Genomic DNA, 11,701 nt, shown 5'->3' with positions numbered 1-11,701 from the left:
TTTTAATCTAGATACTGTTGAAAACATTATGAGTAGGTATTGATGAAAAGGTCAATGACCTTCTATAATCATGAAGTGTTATTTCAAAAGGAATTATTTTACTTTAAAAAATATCTTAGATGTTAATATTCCTTAAGAAACATTCTATTTATGTTTCCTCACCTTATGAGGAAATTCAGTTATTATTAGCTTTTCAAATATGCATAAAAATGATCTAGAAGCTTTATAATTAATATATAGTATAAATATATTGTTAAAATGCATTAAAGGGTTATGTAGATAACAAAACATAATGTATACAATAACGAAGATAGTGCAACCTTTTAAACAAAGAAGTTTCAATTTCTGGAAGAAGAGCTGTGTAGACTCCTGCAGAAAACATGGTCGGTGTAATCACATCACTGGGGCATACTCTTGAAGATCAAGTGCTTGAATATAGTCAGCCACGGCTTCCTCAATCAGACCTATTCTACCACGAACTTCTGCTCTGCGATTATATATGAGAGCATCATCAGGCTTCAAAGACAGGGCTGTAAAAGAAAAAAAACATTTCAAGCTATGTTTTATGCTAACATTAGAAAATAGGCTCCTTTTTTAAAAATAAAAATTTTATAAGAACTTTAGTGGTATTTATTTGAAAGCATTTTTCTTCAAATGTAAGTAATTATTTAGTAAGATTAAAAATATCAAATCTTTCTAAGGAAACTAACTTGGGGAACACTGTACAATGTCTTTCTTTGAAAGGCTGCCATTGTTTATGTATGGTTTCCCTAATAATTTTCTGTATCTCAGCTTACCCATGCTTTAAGCTGTTCCATAAAGGAATCAACATTGGTAGTATTAAAGATATAATATATAAAAACATTAATTCTTATGTAAGTTTACCTACACAAATAGACCTGATGACTTTCTCCTTTTGTTGTCAAAAACTAAACATATCAACAACCCCTGTGATCTTAGCCAAAAATTACAAAACAAAAATACCTCTACTTAGGTCTCCCTCGGCTAGTTCATATTGCTTTAAACAACAGTAGAAGTGTGCTCTGTTAAAATATACTGCAGCCCAAAAGGGACAGCTTTCAACCACATATGCAAAATCTTCTTTTGCTTCTTTGTATTTCTTCAAAATTGTATTTGCAATAGCTCGATTCATGGCAGCACATTCATTTTCTGGATCAAACTTCAAAGCCTTTGAGAAGTAGTCACTGGCCTACAAAATGTGAAGATGATGGTAATTTGAATATATTTCAATGGGAAGCTATATAGTAACTTGAAGCACTTTTGCTCTTAAGTTAAAATAAGGACATTGGCATACCAAGGGGACAGAGGAAGCATTTCATCCCAAATAGGGATGATAAAGAGGTGCATTGTCTGTAGACGATGTAAAAAAACAGTAATAAAAACAGCCAAAAGTAACTTTTGTTTTTGTTATCACCATGTGTTGGCAAATCTCGATAATGTCAGTGATAAAACACTACTCCTTGCTGAGGTGAAATGCTCTACTACCGACCCCTGAAATCCCACATCCCTGTACCGCACTAGAAGAACGCAAAATATAAATTAGAAAAGAAGGTCACAACAAGATAAAATATGTTGGAAAATTAACATTTTTCATATAAAAGCAGAGTATCTAAGAGCTACAGAGGTAAATGAATTTTAAAAATAAGGTTCTAAACCATACCATTAAGGGATAAAACCTTAGTTACACTATGAAAGTTGAGAAGAAGGAAGAGAGAGGAAAAAAATCAACTTGTCAAGAAGACCAAAGACTCTAGATTATTCTCTACTCATCATCAAGCTGAAAGGAACACTTCAAAGTGTGGTCTGTACACTGGTTTTGAGGTCTTAGTTTGAGAATCATTTGCTACAGGTCTGTAAAGAGCTTAAGTACAGAAACTAAGAGTAAACTGTCAGTAACTTCTAAAGCACTTTGACGCAGCTATGACATTCCAGCACATAAAGATATTTCTAGTAACTTGTTTATATTGTCTTAGCAACAAATTGATCAATAAATTGGAAACTTTTAAAATAGTCCTTCACCACAACTCACCTCAGATGCTCATTAGACACCCTACTACTCAAGATAGGAGTGTCTTCTCTAATTCCATGATGGATAAAAATTTGGACCCTACTTTAAAACTTACTTCGCTTAAAGGAAACGTTTTTAACAATACAGACTGTTCTCCGATTCTTTACCACTCAGTTTTTCCCAACACACCACAATCTTGCTTCTCTCTGTCTCCCCCTATTTTGTGAGTTCTGCTCTTGCTGAGGCTGCAGATGTCCTCAAACCCAATGGACACTTTCTAGTTCTTTTCTTTCATGACATTTCTGTGGCATGGACACTTCTGATCTTTGCTTCCTTCGTAAAATTCCCTGTCCTTGAGACAGAATGTCTCCTTGGTTTTTCTCTTACCCCTCTAATGATTTTCTCTGTCTCCTTCACTGAACTATGTTTCTCTGTGTATTACAGGGATTCATGAGTGAAATGAAACACTGGTAGCATGATATCCAGGAGCCCAGACCATGGAACCAGATTTCTGGATTCAAATCCTGGCTCTACCACTTGTTATCACCATGTCTTTGGATGAGTAACTAAAACTCCTTTTGCCCCCAATTTTCTCATCTGTAAAATGGAAGTAACAAATAGAACTCTACTTCCAGTGCTCAATTAGGGTTGTGAGGTTCATATGTAAAGTACTAAGAATGATATTCAAAACACTAATTATTTTCTATGCAATTATTACTGATAAACCATTTTTTCCCAGTGTCTACAAATGGAGAGACGACATAGCCCTAAGGCAATTCTCTGTGAACTTTGCTACCTCTGATGACTTTTAAGAGGCAATTAGATCAAGATTGTGTAACCCATCTTGTTCCTGGATGGGACTGTTCTATGTGGCAGATAAGTGCAGTTTAAGGATCTACTAAAATGGTGACAGAAATGACATCCTTCTCTGAAGAGCTTGAAGAGAATTCACTCCCGAACAGAAGACTGGACTCAACAATCATCAGAAATGAGGCAAGGAAATGACTCTAAGCAGGGCCAAGACTTTCTTCAAAAAGTAATTCAGGCTTCATTTTAGTTAACCAGTAAATAATCAATAAAGCTCACACTATTCTACATCACAAAAGCATGACTTCAATCAAGTAGGAGCAAATGCTTACTTAAGCTACAATAAAATAATTCAGTAACACACAATAATGTACCTGTGAACAATGTAACTTTCTATCATAGCTTCCAAAATATATTACTTAGAAAATAAAAGCCCATACATTTAATGAGGTTACTTGCAGTATAGGAGTAATAGTTATGAAGCAATTAAAGGTCAAAGACACCTACTGCAAAGATGGCCTTGATTTTTTAACAATTCATCTAATGCCATAATATCTGTAATTAAAAAGCAGATCTAGTTACTTTTTAAGTCACCCATACTTCATGATGTATGTACGTAGCTCATCCAAATGTGATTTAAAATGATTAAGTCACTAATTAATGATAAAAGAAGCCAAAACATATAATACACACACACACACACACACACGTGTGTGTATATATATATACACATATATATGCGCATATATATATATGTATACATATATATGCGCATATATATTAAGTCTCTAGAGATTATTTGATCTGTTGAAGGACGCTTTTTCCTGCCCCTAAATCTTCCTTTCAGTATAGTTAGAAACAAAGTTTGAGGAGGTGGGGAGGAGGAAATAGAAGCCACTTTCTCCACAAAAAGGCTTCAAGCATACTAAAATAGCTGCATAATTACTGTCAAAGTCTGCTTAACTCTGGAGAGGGTGTCCTCTGTGAAGCCTAAGTATCCTGCATATCAGGAAAGAGGACAAAATACATTTTAAATGAAATATTCACCCAGCTAATGAGTCCCTAGTGCCAGGAAAACAGAGCCATACTTAAAAAAAAAAATCAAGGATCAAATACACCTTAAATCTAACTAGTTTCATCCTAGTTATTAAAGGCAAGTTTAAAAGATTGGAATCTCCCTCCCGTGTGGATCTTAAACATTTATGGGAACAGAAAACTGACCTGGTCATTTTATTTAACTTTATCTCACTAACTAACTCCACAATGCAGGGAAACATTGCTAGGACCCAGACAAAGACGGTCTAAGATTGATGAAGTTTAAGGCAACTGACCTTGGCTTATCAACCTGGGAAAAATTAGCCTCCCAGCTGTCCATTGAGGTCTGAGCTACAACAATCTCATTCACACCTCATAGAATTATACCTTCAATAATTCTCTGTCCCGGAATTTAGCTTCACTACTGAGGTCAATGAATCTCATCACAGGGCTTGGTGTCCAGGGTCATGATCTAACTTGGGAAAAAATAAGACCTAAATAAACCAAGGCAATGGCAGTAGAACAGAATGGAGGGCACATATCTGAGGGAAAAAAATCAAGAAGCAAAACTGACAGGATTAGATAACTGATGGATGAAAGAAGTTAGGAAGAGAAAGATACGGTTGATGCTGATGTCTCTACTCAGGTGACCTGATGGAAGATGACATCTTGAACTGAGAGAGGATCTATATGAAGAAGAGCTCGACAAGAGGTAGGGGATAGCGAGATCAATCCAGTTTGGGCTCTAATGTACTTGGAAAATATCCAGTTTTAGCAACTGGTGATATATATGAGTTAGGAGATCATGATCTGAGCTGAAATCAAAAATCGGATGCTTCCCTGACTGAGCCACCCTGCCACCCACTTCCACAACCCTTCTATTCAAGGCTCTGTCTCTGCTGCTGTGACAGTGTTCTTGCCAAAATCATCAGTGACTTCCTCCATCCTCCTCTTTCTTGACCTCTCCCAGCAGCATTTGCCACAGGACACTTTTCCCTTCTTAAAGCCCATTATTCTCGAGGTATTATCATAATCTCCTACTTTTCTTCTCATCATCCTAGCCGGGTGCTCCCTTCTCAGTCTACTTTCTGGTATCTCCTCTCTGCTTTGCTCTTAAACACTGGTGCTACCACAGGGCTCGCTCCTCAAAGCCCTCTCTCCAGCTATACTACCTGCCCAGGCGATCTCATCTCATATAGTCCCACATATATGCTTATACTGATATAATGCTTATGTGAGACTGTACTAGATGTTTGTCACTACTAATATTTTTCTTGTTTATTTTCTATTTCTTCCTCCAATAAAAAGTAAGCTACATCAGAAAAGAAGCCTTCCTTATCTTGTTCAGCTCTGTATCCTCAGGGTTATTATTAATGCCTCACACATGGCAGGTACATTATAAGTATACGGAGGTTGAAGAGATGAAGAGCTAGTGGAATCAGAAAATATTTGCTGAACTTTTCCAGCAAAATAAAGAGAAGAACGATAGCTCTTGGTATATAAAGATGCCCCACAGGTCATTTTATTCAGGGATACGGAGGCAGTCTTGGATGTCAGAGGAGAACACTGAGGCTATAGTTCTCAGAAAATACAAGCAATAAAAACAAGTTTTTAAAATGAGTACATCATCTTAGAAGGTAAGGGTTGTGAAAAGTTCTAAGAAACACAGAGCTTGTAGTGGAAGCCTTCCTAGACCAGGTAGGCTTAGAAAGGACATTTTGCAGTCTTTTGCCATAGCATCAAGGCGAGCAGAACTTAGAAAGCTACCATGGCCCATCACCCTGCTTCCCACAAGAGGCTCTGCTGTTAGTCCAGGAACAAGATGTATCTCATTCAAATGTGAGTTAACAGAGAAGCAATTTGCCTGCCTTCATTGTAAAAGCCAAGGATGAAAAGTAATAGCTTAATTTTTGGAAAGATTATAAAAACTCCGTAGAAAAAAAAAAAGTATTGTTACAATGTAGAGAAAAATTATAATGTAACATTTCAAAACGAACTAGAAAAAAATGCTAAGGGAGCAATTGTGTTTAAGAAAAAAATAAACAAATACTGAAGGATATCAGAAAAGACATGGCTAGGAAGGCATGACATAGAAATCAGATGAAAAAAAAAAAAATTTAAGGTCCACGGGGGATAACAGAGATCTCAGAAAACACAGGAAATATTTAGAAGAGAAATGTAAAAAAAGCAAAGAAATGCAACAGAAATTAAGAAATTAAAAAACAGGCGCCTGGGTGGCGCAGTCGGTTAAGCGTCCGACTTCAGCCAGGTCACGATCTCGCGGTCCGGGAGTTCGAGCCCCGCGTCAGGCTCTGGGCTGACGGCTCAGAGCCTGGAGCCTGCTTCCGATTCTGTGTCTCCCTCTCTCTCTGCCCCTCCCCCGTTCATGCTCTGTCTCTCTCTGTCCCAAAAACAAATAAACATTGAAAAAAAAAATTTAAGAAATTAAAAAACATAAGAAAAAATAATTGGTATATAGAAGTCAGAGGGCATCTTATATATAATAATTGGCATTCATTCCAATGAAGAGAATAATGAAACAAAAAAAGTTTTACACTGAATTCAACAAAACTCTTCTGAAATCTGCATCTTGAAAATGCACACTGTATACTTTGATTCCAAATCATCAACTCTGAGACGTATCTTGGTAAAACCTTTTACTTAAAAACAATAACAAACGAACAAAAAAACTTTGGTTGTCATGACAAAACAAAGTCACCAATAAAAGAACAAAAATCACGTTTGCATCAGGCTTTTTGACAACAACATATAACACCAGAAAATAGTGAAATACTTAAAACATTCAAGGAAAGAACAGTGAGTCAGGACCTTAAACCCAGACATGCTACCTTAAGTTGTAAAAGCTGCAGGCAAACAGCTATGAACATTAAAAAATTCAAGGAATATTGCTCTCATGAGCCCTTTCTCAGGACTCTGCTAGAGGACCAATTTCAGGCAACTAAGAAATTAGCAGTTGGGAGGGAAACTTTGGCAAAAAGCCTGGTAATGACAACTGAGTATGCTTAACTGGAGAACAGAGGCTAAAATGTGAAATAAGGGTAACAAAATAGTGTGCAAATATTAACCCCTCTGGCAGTGGAGGAATAACAAAACTCTCAACAAAATGGGAGAATAGAGAGACACAGTGGAAAACTGGCACAAGCTGATACCATAAGCTTGAACATATTTAAGAATAAAAATAGACACCTTTTTAAAAAAAAGAATACTATTAACTAAAATCAACTAATAATGAGAGGGAGGATTAAGGGAAGAAGAGATTAAATGGTAATCTTGTTGTTCATAGTAGAGAAACTGGAGAAATAAGAAACTAAGAGTATAGAAATATGTTTATAAAGGTAATCACGAAAGCAAAACTGAAAACCTTCCTAAATATCAGAAAACCTTTCAAAAAATTAAATAAAGCAGACTACAGAATAAAATATTTTAAATGCAGCACACAGAAAATATGACATAAAATAACAGAAGATCAAACATACTGACCATGCCAAAATGTAAAGGGACTTAACCCATCTATGAAAAGCCACATATTTTCAAATTGCCATCTAAAGCAAAATCTAACTCTATGCTGTATAAAAGAGATGCAAACCTAAAATAAAGGATTCTAAACATTGAAAATAAGAGGAAGGGCAAAGGAATATCAGGCAAAAAGCAAACCAAATGAAATCAGAGGTCACAATCTTCATATCAGATAAAAGCAAATTTATTCCAAAGAGCTAAAAGAAACAGAAGGGCATTTGTAATGCACTCACAATGCATATGCAATGTGTATGACTATCTGTACATAAAATAATAATGTAGCAGCAATATTTATAAAGCAGAAATTGTAAGAGATGTAAAGAAAACTACAGAGGGCCACACTAATTTTAAGATACTTAAATAAACCTTTCTCGGTCCAACATGAACCAAATGAAAAACAAGTATGGATGTAGGCTAAATTAAAAACATAATTTATAAGGTATATTTTATATGGATATTTTTAACTATATATCCTTATAGCATAAATTGTTTTTAGAAAAGGCCCCTGGAGTATTTAAGTTGCCATATACTAGACCACATTAAAACTCAATAAACTCTAAAATTAGAAAATAAAAAAGTCCTTCTTTTTTTTTTTTTTTTTTTAATTTTTTTTTTCAACGTTTATTTATTTTTGGGACAGAGAGAGACAGAGCATGAACGGGGGAGGGGCAGAGAGAGAGGGAGACACAGAATCGGAAACAGGCTCCAGGCTCTGAGCCATCAGCCCAGAGCCTGACGCGGGGCTCGAACTCCCGGACCGCGAGATCGTGACCTGGCTGAAGTAGGACGCTTAACCGACTGCGCCACCCAGGCGCCCCTAAAAAAGTCCTTCTACCTAGACATTTTAACTGCCTTGTTAATTTATTATTCAGTCAAAGGGGAAATAAAATTTCAGGTGTAACATTTTAGGAAAACAAACAAACAAAAACATTGCAGACCGAAATACATAGGAAACTGCTAAAAGCAGTACTAGGGAAATGGCCTCACCTTGACTACTCACCACAATATAAAATAAAGGGTGACAATAGATGAATTGAACTTCTGACTCAAAGACAGACAAAGAACAAAGATAAACTGAAGATAAAGAACAAATGAGAGAATATAAATAAAAAATTAAAGTTGAGTTTGAATTATGTAAATATCAGAATAATTTGAATTATGTAAATATCATCTAATAACCCAACATTTTCATTTCAGAGACTCTGAATTGCAGTCCAAAAAGATTAAGATGTCATAAAACCACAACTAACATCTTTATCTCCTTACTCCCGGTCAAGTGCTCATGTGACTGAAGTTTAGGAAAGGTAGCAATTAAGACAAGTTAGATAATCACGTCATGAAAAAAGAGTCTTGGAGGAAGTCTGAGATTTGGCTAAGTGGAGTCAAAGAGAGGATGCCAGGACAGAATCTGGCAACAATGGATAGCCAGGCAATGGCCCGTGCTTGGGGAAGTCCAGAACAATGTTTACTGGACAAGTATCAAATGGTTGATGATAATGACAAGAATAAACCCATAGAGATGTAAACATTTAATAAATAATTACAAACATTCTTATGAAAGAGAACTTAAAAAAAAAAAAGAGCTAATGAATGATTAGTCTGTTATGTAAGGATTGCATTTTGAAACTATATATAACAAAGAAAGCATTTAGTGTCTAAAAGGCAATGTTAAGGAAAACTCGTTACCTGGGAAAACTGCCTGTGGTGAAAATAGATATTTCCTGCATTGAAGTAAGCCAGTGAATACGTAGGATTTAGGGAAATTGCTGCTTGATAGTCTTTCATTGCATTCTGTTGTTGACCCATAAACTCGTGAATCACACCACGATTTGTTAAGAATTCTGCTGTAGTATTGATCTGCAATATAATAGTATGAGTATTTAGCATCTGGGAATAGTGTTTATCTCCAATTTCAAGTCTAAAAATGAATGTTATGAAATCTACTTGTGGGAAACTAGTAATTTTATAGTGCAGGTGAAACCCATTAGAGCAAATATTTTGAGAAACGACAGGGTATGAAGTTGATTCAAAGTCAACCCTTTGTTGATTTGGTTGCAATAAAACAAATAATCTTAGTGCTGTACTCAGTTCCTTTCCAAAAGATAGACACAGTGGTAGTGGGCGGGGGGGGGGGGGGGGGGGGGAGGTTGTCTGTTTAGCTCTGTTAAGCTGGAGAAGAAATTAAATAGTTAATATGTTTATTTGTCCTAGGTAGCAGCAATTATCTTTCAGTTCTTTCCTTTTTCTCATCTCAAAGATTACAAAATCTGCCCATTTCTACAGAAACAGAATCCAAACTCCAGAAGAAAAGAGAAAGATTTTTCTGTCACTGTATACAAAACCTAAGATTTTTATTTGCCATTTCACTACAGAAGGATTTTGGAATTTATATTGTTCTTTCTTTAGTTCCTTTGAACCCAGAACATTATTTTATTTTTTGCATTTATTTTTTTATTACAAACTAATATTTATGTCCCATGAAACTATAAATTGCATTTACTGACAAGAGTCAACATTTGTCATGAGTTTGTATTTTGGATTTTAAATGTTATTTACATTATAAAATTGACAAACCATGATAACTCTTTAGGATTCTTCTGGAAAAAGAAAACATACAAATATCATTTTCCCTATAAGTTACTTTAAAAAGTAACCAAGAAGTTACATAACCCTATTTATTAATGGTGCTAATTTATGCCAATGATAATATAATCTAAATGCATTTTTTTTTAATTTTTTTTTTCAACGTTTATTTATTTTTGGGACAGAGAGAGACAGAGCATGAACGGGGGAGGGGCAGAGAGAGAGGGAGACACAGAATCGGAAACAGGCTCCAGGCTCTGAGCCATCAGCCCAGAGCCTGACGCGGGGCTCGAACTCACAGACCGCGAGATCGTGACCTGGCTGAAGTCGGACGCTTAACCGACTGCGCCACCCAGGCGCCCCTCTAAGTGCATTTTTACCTTTATGGCAGCATTAATGTCTTGAATTGCAGCAAAATTATCACCCATCTGAAGAGAGACCACAGCTCTTCCTTCATAGGCTAAGTAGCATTTTGGATCAACTTCTATGGCAACGGTAAAGTGATTCCAAGCTTTCTGGAATTTTCCTTGGGCCTAAAATAAGGTTTCATTTACATGAAGTTAGAAATTGTCTATAACATGACAAGTTAGAAATTGTCTATAATGTGACAAATGTTTATGGTTCTAACTTAATCAGTTAAAGCCTTCAGTAAGGGCCAATTTATATTGTGCTAAATCCAAGATATTAAAAAAAAAAAAAGAAGTAGACTGTACTGTGAGTGCACTCAATTGACTAAATTACCTCTAAGTATTTATACTAACATTTTAATTAATTAAAATAAATCTACTTGTCAGAGTCATCTCTTATGCCAATCTTGGAGAACACTAACGCTTCTGACAATCACCACCATGAGGTTTACTTGAGCTCCATACACACACAGGTAGGGATTGTATTTATTCCTTGGCATTGAATCTCCAGCTATACATAACATATACATAATGAAAATAACAAAATAAATGTGTTGAGAATAAACTAATAGTGTAAAACCTATTTTGACAGATTTTACCAGCATCTAGAATTTTAGAATCACTATACATATTTCATGGAAAAATGCATTCAAATCTACCAAGTATCTGTTCATACAAACCTTAGCACCAACTGGAAAATAAGAACAAAGGTTAGGAGAGGGGTGCTGTTAACTGAAAGAATGTCCAAGTATTTCCAAGGGAAGACCAGCTAGCAACTAAATACCTCATCACCATAAGGCAGTGAGCTGATAAATTCATGGAGGTCCAGAGTCTGTCCTTTATTCTCATAGGTTAAAAATCCACCTTGCCAGAAGCTGCCCCACACACACCAAACTGAGCCCAGTGACTCTTACATAAAACTAATATTTTAACTATACACTGTTTAACCAGCAAATCTTCTGCCTCTGTACAAATTATGTGAAAATCAACACTGTCACGACAAATTCATTTGAGAAACAAGAATAAGAATATTCAGCTGCAGACAGCCTCACAACAGGATATCTGTCATCTGTTTCTGACATCTGTTTTGGCTAACTTCTATCTCGCTAGTGCTAGGCACACAGTAGAGAAATCTTTGTTGAACAAATGGTTACTCTTTCCCCTGAGCAGAAATTGGATGAACCTCTGTAACTCTTCTAAGTCCTTCCTTTCCTGACTCAATCCTTCCTCATACTGATGTTTCTCAATCTTCTTTCAGGTTGATATATACAAAGTGAGATCTTCATAAAACAAAACTCTGATG

General features: G+C 35.8%; 1 protein-coding gene across 1 annotated transcript in view; it reads right to left on the bottom strand.

Annotated features, from left to right (window-relative positions):
* Positions 1–229: 229 nt before the first annotated feature.
* The window catches only part of TTC6 (tetratricopeptide repeat domain 6), a 196,595-nt gene continuing 185,123 nt past the window's right edge, over positions 230–11,701 (bottom strand). Inside the window, exons 29-32 of the mRNA XM_032593525.1 lie at positions 10,372–10,524; positions 9,095–9,265; positions 985–1,210; positions 230–530 (exon numbers count right to left, since the gene is read on the bottom strand). Coding sequence (XP_032449416.1) covers positions 394–530; positions 985–1,210; positions 9,095–9,265; positions 10,372–10,524 — 687 coding nt within the window. The 3' untranslated portion in view covers positions 230–393. The remainder of the gene's footprint in view (positions 531–984; positions 1,211–9,094; positions 9,266–10,371; positions 10,525–11,701) is intronic.

The sequence above is a fragment of the Lynx canadensis genome, chromosome B3, assembly GCF_007474595.2.
Source record: "Lynx canadensis isolate LIC74 chromosome B3, mLynCan4.pri.v2, whole genome shotgun sequence".
In the NCBI taxonomy this organism is placed as follows: Eukaryota; Metazoa; Chordata; class Mammalia; order Carnivora; family Felidae; genus Lynx; species Lynx canadensis.
Note: the sequence above shows the minus strand (reverse complement) of the source record. Positions and strands in the feature narration are given on the sequence as shown.